The sequence below is a fragment of the Oncorhynchus masou genome, chromosome 21, assembly GCF_036934945.1.
Source record: "Oncorhynchus masou masou isolate Uvic2021 chromosome 21, UVic_Omas_1.1, whole genome shotgun sequence".
Taxonomy (NCBI): domain Eukaryota; kingdom Metazoa; phylum Chordata; class Actinopteri; order Salmoniformes; family Salmonidae; genus Oncorhynchus; species Oncorhynchus masou.
Window position 1 is genome coordinate 19,313,293 of NC_088232.1, and position 19,006 is coordinate 19,332,298.

Sequence of the window (19,006 nt, forward strand, 5' to 3'; positions counted from 1 at the left end):
CTTCACTGTTATTCTACAATGTAGAAAATAGTAAAAAAATAAAAAATAAAAATAAAAAACTTGAATGAGTAGGTGTGTCCAAACATTTGACTGGTACTGTACATCAAAGCCATACATAAGAGGATATGACACACACCATTCACTCTCTGAGAAGACAGTGTGTGAGGACAGTAAAGACAGCCACCTACCTCCCGGTCCAGATATGACTTCAGCGCCTCAGTCTCATTGAGCAGAGTGACACAACACTTCCCCCTGAGACAGACACACAATCTGATTGAGATGTAGCTCTTAAATACAGTACAGCCGTATAACACCAATGCGTTCCTATAATACAGGTGAAAGTGCCATCTGTTTCCAGGCTGTGTTTTAACATATACCAACTCTCATGGTCTGTAGCAAGGAGCTAACATAAGGTGAGATGGTAAGTACATGTCATACCGGATGTGTGTAGCAGGTAATGACTCTAGCTGCCGGGACAGGAACAACTCTCTGTGTCTCAGCTGGTGTTTCTGTTTCTCTGGCAGGTCAACTGGGTTCAACTCCGGGTTCTCCATCTCCTCCTCCAGCTCTCCTGATAGGGGTCAAAGGTCATGTTAGTTAACTCGCTCGTTCACACACACACAAACGGGGGTTTCGGGCAGAACTGGCAAGGACTGAGTCAAGTGCGGGCACCACATACTGGAGAACCAGAGACCTAGAGCCAAACTGAAGGATTAGATGCTACAGAGATTTGTTTTCCAGGAAACCAGTGACGACGAACAAAAACAGTATTCACACCATGAAGGTAGCTAGGGTAATGAGGCAGATGAGCTAGGGTAATGATCCAGAGGAGTTCACGTCAATGCTTTGTGGCACTGCAGGTGCCAGGCTCATTTAGTAAATGAGAATATTGATCCCTGCCTGGACTGGTGAGTTTGTCTATAAGCCCCTCTATTCTCCCCCAGCATGTTTCTCTCTAACCTCTCCCTCTACTTCTTTCTTTATTCCCCCTCTCCATGTGGGAGAAGACACAGAAGAGACTGTATTGCAGCAGGCGTTGGATGCAGGAGTTTCTATGAGGAAGGAGCTCAAGGAGGGAGGGAGACGAGGGGGGATGCGGGAGAGCGACAGTGCATTCGGAAAGTATTCAGACCCCTTCACTCTGTTACGTTACAGCCATATTCTAAAATGGATTCAACATCCCCACAGCATGATGCTGCCACCACCATACTTCACCGTAGGGGTTGTGCCAGCTTTCCTCCAGTTGTGACACTTAGCACTTAGGCCAAAGAGTTCAATCTTGGTTTCATCAGAGCAGAGAATCATGTTTCTCATTATCTGAGAGTCCTTTAGGTGCCTTTTGGCAAACTCCAAGCTGGCTGTCATGTGCCTTTTACTGAAGAGTGGCTTCCGTCTGGCCACTCTACCATAAAGACCTGATTGTTGGAGTGCTGCAGAGACTGTTGTCCTTCTGGAAGGTTCTCCCATCTCCAAAGAGGATCTCTAGAGCTCTGTCAGGCCCTTCTCCCCCGATTGCCCAGTTTGGCCGGGCGGCTAGCTCTTGGAAGAGTCTAGGTGGTTCTAAACTTCTTCCATTTAAGAATGGAGGCCACTGTGTTCTTGGGGACCTTCAATGTTACAGAAATGTTTTGGAACCCTTCCCCAGATCTGTACATCAACACAATCTGTGCCTCTCGGAGCTCTATGGACAATTCCTTCTACCTCATGGCTTGGTTTTTGCTCTGACATGCACTGTCGACTGTGGGACCTGTCTCATAGCAAAGGGTCTGACAAAAGGATCTATTTTTTTATTTATAAATTTGCAAAATAAATTAAAAACCCGTTTTTGCTTTGTTATTATGGGGTACTGTGTAGATTGATAAGGAAAACAAATAATTTAATCCATTTCAGAGTAAGGCTGTAACGGTAACAAAATGTGGAATAAGTGAAGGGGCTTGAATACTTTCCAAAAGCACTCTGTGTGATTAAGATCCACATATATACACACACACACACACACACACACACACACATACATATATATATATATATATATATATATAAGGAGCGAGGGTGACCGAGAGAAAGAAGGGAGAGGGAAGACTAGAGACCAGCAGGCACGTGCTCCAGCTCATTTGAAGTTTCATTAGAGAAGGCGCTAGACCGGAGACAGGGAGACCCAGGAGAGAGGGAGACTGAACCCAGAGAGAGGGAAACCGAGACCGGAGAGAGGGAAACCGAGACCGGAGAGAAGCAATCAAAGGATTTCCAGGAGAAGGAAAGTGGGACCAGAATCAATAAGTGCTCACTCTCACCAACACTCACTCAGCACCCACCAGACAGACTCTTATAGAGACTCTTCTTATAGACACCATCACAGAATGGACAGACACTACAGTCCATAGTCCCACAGCCAAACCAATCTGACAAATCATGTACGGTCAGGCATTAGATAGTTGGCCAATGGGCATAAATGAGGGATCTTTTACAGCATTTAAGCTTGCTTCTGTATAGTTGCATGCACCATATATATCGGTATCGGACAATATTAGCTAAAAATGCCAACATCGGTATCGGCCCGATGTCTAGTTTAACACCATGCCTAAGCCTGATGCGCGCATGAGCAAATTGATTTTGTCCCCCCCACACACCAAAAGCAACCACGACACAGGTTGAAATATCAAAACAAACTCTGAACCAATTATATTACATTTGGGGACAGGTTGAAAAGCATTAAAACATTTATGGCAATTTAGCTAGCTAATTTGGGATATAAACGTTGATTTGTTATTTTACCGCTACGCCGACAATTAATCCCCACACAAAACGGTCAACCGAATTGTTTCTAGTCATCTCTCCTCCTTCCAGGCCTTTTCTTCGTGGACTTTATATGGCGATTGGCATCTAACTTTCATAATATGGTGTATTACCAGAACCGACCGACCTCAGTTCATCTTTCAAATCACCCACGTGGGTATAAACAATGAAGAGCTGGTACGTGGAGATATTCTTCTATGAACCAATGAGGAGATGGGAGAGGCAGGACTTTCACTGCGTTCAGCATCACAAATAGAACTGACTTCGATTTTAGCGCTTGGCAACGCAGAAACTCGTTGGCAAGCGCGAGCAGTGCATTGATTGAATAACATGCATGTGTACATTTATTTTGCAACGCACGCGACGTGAGCGGTGTGGTCAGCACGTAACACCGATGTCAAAGCTGACGTGCATACCTATATAAAACGTAGGTACTTGACGTAAATGTTGCGCTACAAGTGCAACACAGCATTCCTAACCTAGCCCACAATGTCTGCTGTGTGGATCGAGCAGTCATTTGAAAGAGTAAGAAAATTTCAGCGAGACAACTAATAAGGTGAAATCCATTAACACCAAGATAATGAAATTTATTGCCCTTGACAATCAACCGTTCTCTGTCATGGGTGACGTTGGCTTTTGCTATTTTCCAGATGCCCTACCGGAGTTGCACAGTAATAACTGCTATTAGCTTCACAACATACTATGGAACGCCGTTTGGGTCTTTGCGTGTCAAAACAGATATGTCAAATAAACAAGCAAACACAGGACATGAACGGTGTTTACACAATACCGTGTTGGTAATAAAGTATTATTTGTTCGACCGCAACTTCTGGGGTAGCTAGCTAGCTTTAGCTTGGTACCTGGCTAGCACCAATACAACCAGCCTGAAAACAATGACCAGTAGAAACTGCAGTCATTTTCATTATTCTTAGCAATGATTTAGGAATCCTTGTGAGTAAGTATTAGCTAGGTAGCAACTTGTTCACCTTTTGAAATTGAACTTCAGTTCATGAAAATAAATAGCTAGCCAGCTACTTCGCCCTGTTGCCCAAAGCTAACGTTAGAAGCAGCCAGCGCCATCTGTAGGCTCGACCGGACCGGGTCGTGAAGCTAGCCACAATAAGGATTAGGCACAATAGTTGAATTTGCAGTTTGCCTTCAACATAAAAGTACCTCTTTGAAAGCAATGCAGAAGCTTACAATTGATGGAATTATGCCATATTTAGACTAGATAAAAATTAAACAAGGTTGGAATCTGAAGTTGGAATGTGAAGCAATGAAATGGGGTATCAGTCTACTCGGTGCCACCCACAGAACACAACTGTTAAGAGTTTACACAAATATTAGCGTTGTAGCTCTTATCTCGGGACTGTGTGTGTGAAATCACCTCCCCAGTCAGCCCATTGCGTGTATTGACATTCATAATGCACTGTACAGCTTTACCTAAGGATTGGGGATTAATGAAATGGGGTATCAGTCCACTCAATACTAGAGGTCGACCGATTATGATTTCTTAACGCCGATACCGATTATTGGAGGACCAAAGAAGAAGATTAAATAGATTAAATTGATTTTTAAAAATGTATTTGTAATAATGACAATTACAACAATACTGAATGAACACTTATTTTAATCTAATATAATACATCAATAAAATCAATTTAGCCTCAATTAAATAATGAAACATGTTCAATTTGGTTTAAATAATGCAAAAACAAAGTGTTGGAGAAGAAAGTAAAAGTTCAATATGTGCCATGTAAGAAAGCTAACGTTTCAGTCCCTTGCTCAGAACATATGAAAGCTGGTGGTTCCTTTTAACATGAGTCTTCAATATTCCCAGGTAAGAAGTTTTAGGTTGTAGTTATAGGAATTATAGGACTATTTCCCTCTATACCATTTGTATTTCATTAACCTTTTACTATTGGATGTTCTTATAGGCACTTTAGTATTGCCAGTGTAACAGTATAGCTTCCGTCCCTCTCCTCGTTCCTCTCTGGGCTCGAACCAGCAACACAACAACAACAGCCACCATCGAAGCAGCGTAACCCATGCAGAGCAAGGGGAACAACTACTAGAAGGCTCAGAGCGGGTGACGTTTGAAACACTATTAGGGCACGCTAACTAGCTAGCCATTTCATTTCGGTTACACCAGCCCCATCTTGGGAGTTGATAGGCTTGGTCATAAACAGCGCAATGCTTGACACACAACAAAGAGCTGCTGGCAAAACGCACGAAAGTTCTGTTTGAATGAATGTTTACGAGCCTGCTTCTGCCTACCACCGCTCAGTCAGATACTTAGATACTTGTATGCTCAGTCAGATTATATGCAACGCAGGACACACTAGATAATATCTAGTAATATCATCAACCATGTGTAGTTAACTAGTGATTATGATTGATTGTTTTTTATAAGATAAGTTTAATGCTAGCTAGCAATTTACCTTGGCTTACTGCATTCGCGTAACAGGCAGTCTCCTTGTGGAGTGCAACGAGAGAGGCAGGTCGTTATTGCGTTGGACTAGTTAACTGTAAGGTTGCAAGATTGGATCCCCCGAGCTGACAAGGTGAAAATCTGTTGTTCTGCCCCTGAACGAGGCAGTTAACTCACCGTTCCTAGGCAGTCATTGAAAATAAGAATGTGCTCTTAACCGACTTGCCTAGTTAAATAAAAAAAAGGTATAAAAATACTAAATACATTAAAAAAGAATAATAAAAATCGGCGCCCAAAAATACCGATTTCCGATTGTTATGAAAACTTGAAATCGGCCCTAATTAAAATCGGCCATTTCGATTAAAATCGGTAGACCTCTACTCAATACATGTTGTTTTCCCAACGTCCTCCTCAGAGTTAGACTCCAAAAACATCCACGCTGTATTGTTTTTCCTCGGGAATAGTGTTCAATACACATAGGTTGACAACAAAAGTGGCTCAATTCACAGTTGTTTCAGAGTACCACAATAAGAGCTACGACGCTAATGTTCTCTGGGTGTCACTGAGTAGACTGATAACTATGGATTGTGGATCAATGACATGGGTTAAGACTGTACAGTGAAATAAGTATGCCCCCAATGCAATTCTAAAGAATAATACATTCCATGTGATTAACAGGTGTGAAATTAACAAAGTGTCTTTTGTTGATTTTATATAACATTCCATCCTCATTTAGCATGATCTATTCAATTATGGCATAAATCTACTTTGTATTCATTTACATCACTGTCTATGACATACTTTTATTTTGAAGGCTAACCGCAAAGTCCAATATTGGGCTTATCCTTATTGTGGCTAGCTTCACAACTGGGTCCGACCCACCATTAATCAAACAAGAGCCGTCTTATAAAATCAGGGTTATTTTTAGATGACACCTAGCTATATAGTTAGCTAGCAACTATAGCTACTGAAACAGATTTTTTGCTATTTTCTTGTGGAAGAACATTGTTTGCATCCATGATCTAGCTAGCTTTTTTTTATTTTTAAATGACCAGCCCTGTAGGTGAGCGAGACAACTTTACCAGCATCACAGCATACGTATCAATGAAGCACTGTGACATTAAATACGAGTGAGTGTAATCGATGTGTAATAGCCACGTAAAAAAAATGAATGAACGCGTTAAATTATTCTGTGACGTGCAGTCATATTCGGGTCCTGATTGGTCAACAAGCTTATTTGACGTGTATCTTATTTGACACACAACGACTCAAACGGCGTTCCATAGAAATCCGGGTTGAGAATGAAACGACTGTACAAATGAACAACGAAACAGCACAGCAAGTATGTGAAAGAAATAGGTTTTGATTATGTTTTACTGGTAATGGGGACATACGTAAATGGTCAGAGTGGTGTGTGTGTGTGTAACCTTTATTTAACTAGGCAAGCCAGTTAAGAAATATTTTTTACAATGACTGCCTGGCCTACCCCGGACAAAACCGGACAAAGCGGGGCCAATTTTGCTCCGCCCTATGGGACTCCCAATATTAGTTTTGGATTACATTATATTTGACTAGTCGGCTGTACCTGGTCAATAATACAATCGCAGTACATATAGAATCACAATACATATTGTATAGGCAGTATTGTGTTAATATCGTCCCAGGCAATTCCCAGCCCGAGTTGAAGAGGGTCAACCATCAGGCCTGCTTTGGCCTGGGGGTATGTAGCCAGGTGGTAGACAGGTGCAGTGGCACCATTATCACCAGCCCCTGACTGACTCCCTGAGCCATGACCCGCTCTGTCCATAAAAAGACACAGCCAATTTTCTGGCACAGCACCAAATCCATACTCTCCACAAATTGCCTCTCCATCTCACCTGCCCGTACCAATTCTCAATTATTGATGAATGAGAGGCCCTACGATTAGAGGAGTGAAAGAAGAGAGAAGCGACACCTCAGATCCTGAGCTCTGAAGAACTTTTACTTTATTTCAACGATGCATTCTTCTAAAAGTTATGAAGTCTAGACTAAATGGAGAAACGGTTCTTCTGTACTTCCCCACTCGTTTTTTTGTGTGTTTGTGAATGGATTCATCGTCACCATTGATGTCTATTGTTTACTGAAACCAACGGCCTAGAGTTCTAGAGCTCTCAGAATAGAAACGGAAATTAAAGAGAGGCTAAGTCATTTGGGCCTGAGGGAGGGGCCAGAGGAGCAAAAGGCCATGTCAGTGGAACCGACCACTCAGGAGGCAGCTCTGCCGACAGGGGCGGGGCTAAGACCTGGAGTAAGGGTGCAGTCACAGGCCCTTTAAGGGAAGGCTCCAACCGAATCCCGGCAAGGGAAATATTTGATCTGTGACTCACAGCACACACACACCGCACAGGCAATAATCCAGAATGGAGAAAGAAAGCCATCCGGTACAACACAAGGACAATGTTACACAGGGCCACTCTCAGAGTGTGAAGTTCCCTCTCCCATTTCCAAACACACACACTGTTTGGAAAATCCAACAGCCCCTCAGATTTCCCCCTTTTCCCTCTTTGTCTTTGGGCTGGCGGCTCCAGAACTCAGACAGGATACAGCAGCAGCCCACCACCACCACACCCATGGGGTGAAGAGCCATTCCTTACATGCATACTTCACATATTGCAAATGGCTGTCTGGGGTAGCGTTCCAAACGGCACCGTGTTCCCTACATAGTGCACTGAGTCCAGGTCGCAAGTAGTGCACTATATAGGGAATAGGGTGCCATTTGGGACAATTAGGAATTCTGGAGGGACTGACTGATGGTGCTGGCTGCACATAGAACCAAGAGGCCCATACTCCACACACAAACCAGCACAAGTTGGGACTGTCCGGGACACACACGGCTCTCAAAAATGAACAGTGGCTCTCCCGCAGGAACACACAGAGAAAGAGAAGAGAGGAGAGAGCTCATGGGCTCCTGGGTTCTTCTGCAAAAAATATTAAAGTTGGATAAATGTAGATAAACTTGCATTTTTTCACAAGGACTTACACAGGATACTAACCTAAACATTAAAACCTCCAATCCAATTTTTTTTTTAACTTGATTTTGGACAAAATTACCTGAATGGACTATTACTAACAAGGACAATCAAGGAAAAAAACTTCTAACAAACCAAAACCTGCAGAAGAAACAGTGGAACCTGTAAATACCCTCCAACACAAAACTGAGTGAGTAATATGTCCGAAGCTACTAGCCAAAAATGAAAGGACAATAATCGCGAGGTCATTTTGTTATGTAAATCTACCCTAAGTCTAATCACACCTCTTCAAACTAAAGGATAGTCACACACCACCCACCCGCCTCCAGCACTGAACACACCCAGGTCCCACAAATTAACTACTCCATCAATGAGAGCGAGACACGGTGGAGCTCAGAGCGAGACACGGTGGAGCTCAGAGCGAGACACGGTGGAGCTCAGAGCGAGACACGGTGGAGCTCAGAGCGAGACACGGTGGAGCTCAGTGCGAGACACGGTGGAGCTCAGTGCGCTAGTCCACATATTCCAAGCGCACAAAACAGACTAGCACCCCCCCCCCCCCCCAACATGACCTGGAGGGCAGAAAGTGGAGATGGACGGCTGTCAGAGAGCTGGCTGCTCTGTGGAATGAGGTAAGAGAACCTAAAGATGTACAGATGGCCCTGAAGGATGAGGTCAGAAAGCTGAGGTGTGACAGAGAGCAGGACAATCCCCCAGACAAGACAGCAGAACAGCCCACCTCAGACCTGGACCACAACCTCAACACCACAGTGGGACAGACAACAAAGGACCCGCCAACCCAAGACACCACCCCCTCCTAACAGCCCCCTGTCAGCCCCCCTGACAACCCCCCCCCCCCAACATCCACTGAGGACACACATGACAGAGATTGTGCTACACATTGACTTAAAATGGCAAATACATTCAATAGGATAAACTTTTTCCCAAACACAAAGTGGCTAAACCCTGGTCCCCAAACACAAGGCATGTCCTGGAGCTATTGTCAGAGGACAGACTAGGGTTCCCCAGCCACATAATTCACAGGCACAAATGACCTGAGGGGCCAAAACCTAATGTCTACCTGGCCCACCACTCCACCCTGGACAACCAGGTCCACCTCTACAAGGCAGCAATCCAAATTTATGCCAGGACCCTGAAGGACATCACCCTCAGCTGCAGCCCCAGCACCTCAGACAGGAGCAACGGACACCAACGCCCAGTCCAGCGAGACACCCTCTCGAAGGACATGCAGAGAGAACCCACGCCAAGAGGACCTACACCCAGACCACAGCATCACCAGCCACACCCCAACCAGCTAAGACCACCCCAAGCAAACCCGCACCACACCCTATGTAGGCCACCCCATATCAGACCTATGACCCTTCTGCCCGACCTATGCCCCCCGCCCCTGCGGCAAGGACCTCAACATAACAGGCCATGAGCAGAGCAACAGGCCCAACCCTCACTATTACCCCCACCCAAGCCCATCCTGCGACCTAAGCGGTATGTATCAGATGCTCAACATGCTCTGCTCACACCTACTGTGATGGTCTGGGCCTAAACCACACAAAAACACCTAGACGCTATGGAAGACAACGCTTTTACTATCTCATCCTGGAATATACAAGGTCTGAGGTGATTTGCATTTGGCCTAAAGAGGAAATAGACAGTCATCCTATAAGAAACACTGTATAAAAGAGCTGGATGCACTGGTTGCCATCTAGGTTACAGAGAGCTGGTAGTCCCGCCCACCAAACTACCAGGTGTGAAACAGGGAAGAGACTCAGGGTGTATGCTAATTTGGTATAGAGCAGACCTAATCCACTATTAAATTAGTCAAAACAGGAACATTTTACATCTGACTAGAAATGATTAAGGAAATGATCTCAGAGAAAAATGTCCTTGTGTGCTAGCTTTATCCCTCAACAGAATCCCCATACTTTAAACGATGACAGCGTCTCCATCCTAGAGGGGGATCTCAACAATTTCCAGGCTCAGGGACATGTACTAGTCTGTGGCGAACAAAATGCCAGAACTGGACAAGAACCAGACACCCTCAGCACACAGGGGGACAAACACCTACCTGGAGGTGACAGCATTCCCTCCGCCACGTCTCACTAGACACAATATACTGTAACCAACAAAAACGGGTCACACCTCCTGCAGCTCTGTCACACGCTGGGTAAGAACATAGTCAATGGTAGGCTGAGGGGACTCCTACGGTAGGTACACCTATAGCTCATCTCTTGGCAGTAGTACTGTTGACTACTTTATCACTGACCTCAACCCAGAGTCTCTTAGAGCATTCAGTCAGTCCACTGACATCACAGCGAAATCATGTGGCATCAAAGCCAAAGGAATTGAATAATAAATAAATGCTATAGATGGAAGGAAAATAGTGTGGAGAACTACCAAAAAAACAATTAGGCAACAACAAATTCAATCCCTTCTAGACAATTTCCTGGAAAAAAAGATTTCACTGTGAAGGTGTAAACTTATAGCAGTAGAAAACCTAAACAGCACATTTGACCTCATCTTCCCTATCAAAATGTTTTAAATGTAAGAGCAGACAACCTAAGAAATTAACAATGACAAAAGGTTTGATGAATGCAAAAACCTAAGAAATTGAGAACCTATCCAACCAAAAACAGAGACCCAGAAAACCTGAGTCTATGCCTTCACTATGGTGAATCACTAAAGACAGAAATACACTACGGAAGAAGGAACAGCACATCAGAAATCTGCTCAATGTAATTGAAGAATCCATCCAATCTAACCACTTCTGGGAAAATTGGAAAACTCAAAAACAGATGTATGGATATACCACTTCTCCAATCTTTTTTGCTCTATAACAAAGATCAGAAAAAAACATACACATGATCAAATACAAATCTTAGAATCAACTATTAAAGACTCCCAAAACACACTGGATTCTCCAATACATTGAATGACCTACAGGACAAAATACAAACCCTCCAACTCAAAAAGGCCTGTGGGGTTGATGGTATCATAAATGAAATTGGCTATACTTAAACTGTTTATCATCCTCAGCTCTGGCATCTTCCCCAATATTTGGAACCGGACTGATCACGGACTAATCACCCAAATCCATAAAATTGGAGACAAATTTGACCCCAATAACTACCAGGGGATATGCGTCAACAACAACCTTGGGGAAAATCCTCTGCGTTATCATTAACAGCAGACTCGTATGTTTCCTCTAGAGGTCGAACGCTTAATCGTAATGGCCGATTAATTAGGGCCGATTTCAAGTTTTCATAATCGGTAATCAGCATTTTTAGACACCGATCATGGCCGATTACATTGTACTCTACGAGGAGACTGCGTGGCAGGCTGACTACCTGTTATGCGAGTGCAGCAAGGAACCAAGGTAAGTTGCTAGCTAGCATAAAACATATCTTATTAAAAAAAATGTATCTTAGCATAATCACTAGTTAACTACACATGATTGATGATATTACTAGTTTATCTAGCTTGTCCTATGTTGCATATAATTGATGCGGTGCCTGCTAATTTATCATTGAATCACAGCCTACTTCGCCAAAGGGATGATTTAACAAGCACAGTCACGTAAAAAGCACTGTCGTTGCACCGACGTGTAACTAACCATAAACATCAACGCCTTTCTTAAAATCAATACACAATTATATATTTTTAAACCTGAATATTTAGTTACTATTACCTGCTAACATGAATTTATTTTAACTTGGGAAACTGTGTCACTTCCCTTGCGTTCTGTGCAACAGAGTCAGGGTATATGCAGCAGTTTGGGCCGCCTGGCTCGTTGCAAAACTAATTTGCCAGAATTTTAAGTAATTATGACATAACATTGAAGGTTGTGCAATGTAACAGGAATATTTAGACTTATGGATGCCACCCGTTAGATAAAATACGGAACGGTTCTGTATTTCACTGAAAGAATAAAAGTTTTGTTTTCGAAATGATAGTTTCCGGATTTGACCATATTAATGACTTAAGGCTTGCATTTCTGTGTGTTATTATAATTAAGTCTATAATTTGATATTTGATAAAGCAGTCTGACTGAGCGATGGTAGGCAGCAGCAGGCTCATAAGCATTCATTCAAACAGCACTTTACTGCATCAGCCAGCAGCTCTTCGCAATGCTTCAAGCATTGCGCTGTTTATGACTTCAAGATTATCAACTCCCGAGATTAGGCTGGTAATACCTTAGTACCTATAAGAACATCCAATAGTCATAGGTATATGAAATACAAATGGTAGAGAGAGAAATAGTCCTATATTAACTAATAGACAAACAAAAAGGCAAAATCCTCATGCTTTGTTGATTTAAAAAAAGCATGACTCAATTTGGCACGAGGATCTACTATACAAATTGATGGAAAGTGGCGTGGGGGAAAAAAAAACATACATTATAAAATTGGCAAAATAATTATTTCCACAGGGACAGGGGGGACGGGGAGACAGGGATGCAGCTTAAGCCCCACCCTCTTCAACATATATATCAATGAATTGGCAAGGGCACTAGAACAGTCTGCAGCACCCGGCCTCACCCTACTAGAATCTGAAGTAAATTGTCTGTTTGCTGATGATCTGGTGATTCTGTCCCCAACCAAGGACGGCCTACAGAAGCACCTAGATGTTCTGCACAGATTCGATCAGACCTGGGCCCTGACTGTAAAGCTCAGCAAGACAAAACATAATGGTGTTCCAAAAAAGGCCCAGTTGCCAGGACCACGAATACAAATTTAATCTAGACACAGTTGCCCTAGAGCACACAAAAAAACTATACATACCTCGGCGTAAACATCAGCGCCACAGGTAACTTCCATAAAGCTGTGAACGATCTGAGAGATAAGGCAAGAAGGGCCTTCTATGCCATCAAAACAACAAAATTCAACATACCAATTAGGATCTGGCTAAAAGTACATTAATCAATTATAGAACACTTTGCCCTTTTTGGTTGAGGTGTGAGGTCAACTCACCAACCAAGAATTCACAAAAAAAATGGGGCAAACACCAAATCCTCTGCGTACAACGTAAAACACCAAATGCCTGCAGAGCAGAATTAGGCCGATACCCGCTAATTAACAAAATCCAGAAAAGCGCCGTTAAAATTCTACAACCACCTGAAAGGAAGCAATTCCCAAACCTTCCTAACAAAGCCATCAACTTCAGAGAAATTAACCTGGAGAAGAGCCCCCAAGCAAGCTGGTGCTGGGGCTCTGTACACAAACAGACCCCACAGAGCCCCAGGACAGCATCACAATTAGATTCAATCAAATCATAAGAAAACAAAAAGATAATTACTTGACACACAGCAAAGAATTTAGTGGCCCTAAACAGAGAGTACACAGTGGCTAATACGTGACCACTGTTCCCGACCCAAAATTAAGGAAATCTTGACTGATGTACAGACTTTGTGAGCATAGCCGTGCAGGGTAGCCTAGTGGTTAGAGTGTTGGACTAGTAACTGAAAGGTTGCAAGTTCAAAGTTCTGCCCCTGGGTTAACTGCCCCTGAACAGGCAGTTAACCCACCGTTCCTAGGCCGTCATTGAAAATAAGAATTTGTTCTTAACTGACTTGCCTAGTTAAATAAAGGTTAAAAATTAAATTTAAAAAATAAAAAAATTAAGAAAGGCTACCACAGGCAGACCTGGCTCTCAAGAGAAACAGGCTATGTGCACACTGACCACAAAATGAGGTGGAAACTGAGCTGCACTTCCTAACCTCCTGCCAAATATATGACCATATTAGAGACACATACTTCTCTCAGATTACACAGATCCACAAAGAACTCGAAAAATAATCAAATTCTGATAAACGCCCATATCTATTGGGTGAAATACCAGTGTGCCATCACAACACCAAGATTTGTGACCTGTTACCACAATGGCAACCAGTGATGAAAAAATACCATTGTAAATACAACCTGTTTATTTATTTTCCCTTTTGTACTTCAACTATTTGCACATCATTGCAACACTGACATGACATTTGAAATGTCTTTATTCTTTTGTAACTTTTGTGAGTAATGTTTACTGTTCATTTCACTTGGTTTTTTTTTATTTGATCTATTTCACTTGCTTTGGCAATGTAAACCTGTTTCCCAAGCCAATAAAGCCCTTTAAATTAAATGTAGAGCTCCTCCTTGCTGGTCCACAAAAAACAACCCACTGCCACAGAATCCCCCCCCCCCCCCTTGGGAGTGCTGCAGTCCAGAAGGATTAAATTCTCTAGTCAGTCAGACCCTGGGTCTGATGCAGAGCTCCCTCTTCTCAGTCTCAACATAAAAAGGTCCAGTAATGAGCAGGCAAGTGAAACCACAGCCGCCGGCAGCAACAGCCGCCGGCAGCAACAGCCGCCTGCAGCAACAGCCACCACCCTCACAGCCACCTGCAGCAACAGCCACCAGCAGCAACAGCCACCACCCTCACAGCTACCTGCAGCAACAGCTACCACACCCTCACAGCTACCTGCAGCAACAGCAACCACCCTCACAGCTAAGGGCAGCAACAGCTACCAACCTCACAGCTACGGGCAGCAACAGCTACCACCCTCACAGCTACCTGCAGCAACAGCTACCACCCTCACAGCTACCGGCAGCAACAGCTACCACCCTCACAGCTACCGGCAGCAACAGCTAACGGCAGCAACAGCTACCACCCTCACAGCTACCTGCAGCAACAGCCACCGGCAGCAACAGCTACCACCCTCACAGCTACCTGCAGCAACAGCCACCGGCAGCAACAGCAACCGCCACCTGCAGCAACCGGCAGCTACCACCCTCGCAGCAACCGGCAGCTACCACCCTCACAGCTACCACCCTCACAGCTACCGGCAGCTACCACCCTCACAGCTACCGGCAGCTACCACCCTCACAGCTACCGGCAGCTACCACCCTCACAGCTACCGGCAGCTACCACCCTCACAGCTACCGGCAGCTACCACCCTCACAGCTACCGGCAGCTACCACCCTCACAGCTACCGGCAGCTACCACCCTCACAGCTACCGGCAGCAACAGCCACCACCCTCACAGCTACCGGCAGCAACAGCCACCACCCACACAGCTACCGGCAGCAACAGCCACCACCCTCACAGCTACCGGCAGCAACAGCCACCACCCTCACAGCAACAGCTACCACCCTCACAGCAACAGCTACCACCCTCACAGCAACAGCTACCACCCTCACAGCAACAGCTACCACCCTCACAGCAACCGGCAGCAACAGCTACCACGCTCACAGCAACCGGCAGCAACAGCTACCACGCTCACAGCAACCGGCAGCAACAGCTACCGGCAGCAACAGCTACCCCCCTCACAGCTACCGGCAGCAACAGCTACCCCCCTCACAGCTACCGGCAGCAACAGCTACCCCCCTCACAGCTACCGGCAGCAACAGCTACCCCCCTCACAGCTACCGGCAGCAACAGCTACCCCCCTCACAGCTACCGGCAGCAACAGCTACCCCCTCACAGCTACCGGCAGCAACAGCTACCCCCTCACAGCTACCGGCAGCAACAGCTACCCCCCTCACAGCTACCGGCAGCAACAGCTACCCCCCTCACAGCTACCGGCAGCAACAGCTACCCCCCTCACAGCTACCGGCAGCAACAGCTACCGGCAGCAACAGCTACCACCCTCACAGCAACAGCTACCACCCTCACAGCAACAGCTACCACCCTCACAGCAACAGCTACCACCCTCACAGCTACCGGCAGCAACAGCTACCACCCTCACAGCTACCCCCCTCACAGCTACCGGCAGCAACAGCTACCCCCCTCACAGCTACCGGCAGCAACAGCTACCCCCCTCACAGCTACCGGCAGCAACAGCTACCACCCTCACAGCTACCGGCAGCAACAGCTACCACCCTCACAGCTACCGGCAGCAACAGCTACCACCCTCACAGCTACCGGCAGCAACAGCTACCACCCTCACAGCTACCACCCTCACAGCTACCGGCAGCAACAGCTACCACCCTCACAGCTACCTGCAGCAACAGCCACCGGCAGCAACAGCCACCACCCTCACAGCTACCGGCAGCAACAGCCACCACGCTCACAGCAACCGGCAGCAACAGCTACCGGCAGCAACAGCTACCCCCCTCACAGCTACCGGCAGCAACAGCTACCCCCCTCACAGCTACCGGCAGCAACAGCTACCCCCCTCACAGCTACCGGCAGCAACAGCTACCCCCCTCACAGCTACCGGCAGCAACAGCTACCCCCCTCACAGCTACCGGCAGCAACAGCTACCCCCCTCACAGCTACCGGCAGCAACAGCTACCCCCCTCACAGCTACCGGCAGCAACAGCTACCCCCCTCACAGCTACCGGCAGCAACAGCTACCACCCTCACAGCAACAGCTACCACCCTCACAGCAACAGCTACCACCCTCACAGCAACAGCTACCACCCTCACAGCAACAGCTACCACCCTGACAGCAACAGCTACCACCCTCACAGCTACCGGCAGCAACAGCCACCACCCTCACAGCTACCGGCAGCAACAGCCACCACCCTCACAGCTACCGGCAGCAACAGCCACCACCCTCACAGCTACCGGCAGCAACAGCTAACGGCAGCAACAGCTAACGGCAGCAACAGCTAACGGCAGCAACAGCTAACGGCAGCAACAGCTACCACCCTCACAGCAACAGCTACCACCCTCACAGCAACAGCTACCACCCTCACAGCAACAGCTACCACCCTCACAGCTACCGGCAGCAACAGCTACCACCCTCACAGCTACCCCCCTCACAGCTACCGGCAGCAACAGCTACCCCCCTCACAGCTACCGGCAGCAACAGCTACCCCCCTCACAGCTACCGGCAGCAACAGCTACCCCCCTCACAGCTACCGGCAGCAACAGCTACCACCCTCACAGCAACAGCTACCACCCTCACAGCAACAGCTACCACCCTCACAGCAACAGCTACCACCCTCACAGCAACAGCTACCACCCTCACAGCAACAGCTACCACCCTCACAGCTACCGGCAGCAACAGCCACCACCCTCACAGCTACCGGCAGCAACAGCCACCACCCTCACAGCTACCGGCAGCAACAGCCACCACCCTCACAGCTACCGGCAGCAACAGCTAACGGCAGCAACAGCTAACGGCAGCAACAGCTAACGGCAGCAACAGCTAACGGCAGCAACAGCTACCACCCTCACAGCAACAGCTACCACCCTCACAGCAACAGCTACCACCCTCACAGCAACAGCTACCACCCTCACAGCTACCGGCAGCAACAGCCACCACCCTCACAGCTACCGGCAGCAACAGCTAACGGCAGCAACAGCTAACGGCAGCAACAGCTAACGGCAGCAACAGCTAACGGCAGCAACAGCTACCACCCTCACAGCAACAGCTACCACCCTCACAGCAACAGCTACCACCCTCACAGCAACAGCTACCACCCTCACAGCTACCGGCAGCAACAGCTACCACCCTCACAGCTACCCCCCTCACAGCTACCGGCAGCAACAGCTACCCCCCTCACAGCTACCGGCAGCAACAGCTACCCCCCTCACAGCTACCGGCAGCAACAGCTACCACCCTCACAGCTACCGGCAGCAACAGCTACCACCCTCACAGCTACCGGCAGCAACAGCTACCACCCTCACAGCTACCGGCAGCAACAGCTACCACCCTCACAGCTACCGGCAGCAACAGCTACCACCCTCACAGCTACCGGCAGCAACAGCTACCACCCTCACAGCTACCGGCAGCAACAGCTACCACCCTCACAGCTACCTGCAGCAACAGCTACCACCCTCACAGCTACCTGCAGCAACAGCCACCGGCAGCAACAGCCACCACCCTCACAGCTACCGGCAGCAACAGCCACCACGCTCACAGCAACCGGCAGCAACAGCCACCACGCTCACAGCAACCGGCAGCAACAGCTACCGGCAGCAACAGCTACCCCCCTCACAGCTACCGGCAGCAACAGCTACCCCCCTCACAGCTACCGGCAGCAACAGCTACCCCCCTCACAGCTACCGGCAGCAACAGCTACCCCCCTCACAGCTACCGGCAGCAACAGCTACCCCCCTCACAGCTACCGGCAGCAACAGCGACCCCCCTCACAGCTACCGGCAGCAACAGCTACCCCCCTCACAGCTACCGGCAGCAACAGCTACCCCCCTCACAGCTACCGGCAGCAACAGCTACCACCCTCACAGCAACAGCTACCACCCTCACAGCAACAGCTACCACCCTCACAGCAACAGCTACCACCCTCACAGCAACAGCTACCACCCTCACAGCAACAGCTACCACCCTCACAGCTACCGGCAGCAACAGCTACCACCCTCACAGCTACCGGCAGCAACAGCCACCACCCTCACAGCTACCGGCAGCAACAGCTAACGGCAGCAACAGCTAACGGCAGCAACAGCTACCACCCTCACAGCAACAGCTACCACCCTCACAGCAACAGCTACCACCCTCACAGCTACCGGCAGCAACAGCTACCACCCTCACAGCTACCACCCTCACAGCTACCGGCAGCAACAGCTACCCCCCTCACAGCTACCGGCAGCAACAGCTACCCCCCTCACAGCTACCGGCAGCAACAGCTACCACCCTCACAGCTACCGGCAGCAACAGCTACCACCCTCACAGCTACCGGCAGCAACAGCTACCACCCTCACAGCTACCACCCTCACAGCTACCGGCAGCAACAGCTACCACCCTCACAGCTACCTGCAGCAACAGCTACCACCCTCACAGCTACCTGCAGCAACAGCCACCGGCA

At 47.5% G+C, this 19,006-nt stretch overlaps 1 protein-coding gene across 1 annotated transcript in view; it reads right to left on the reverse strand.

Moving 5' to 3' along the window:
• The window catches only part of mta1 (metastasis associated 1), a 48,864-nt gene that overhangs the window by 12,704 nt on the left and 17,154 nt on the right, over positions 1-19,006 (reverse strand). The window contains exons 4-5 of the mRNA XM_064927720.1: positions 439-571; positions 189-252 (exon numbers count right to left, since the gene is read on the reverse strand). Of these exons, the coding sequence (XP_064783792.1) occupies positions 189-252; positions 439-571 (197 nt within the window). The remainder of the gene's footprint in view (positions 1-188; positions 253-438; positions 572-19,006) is intronic.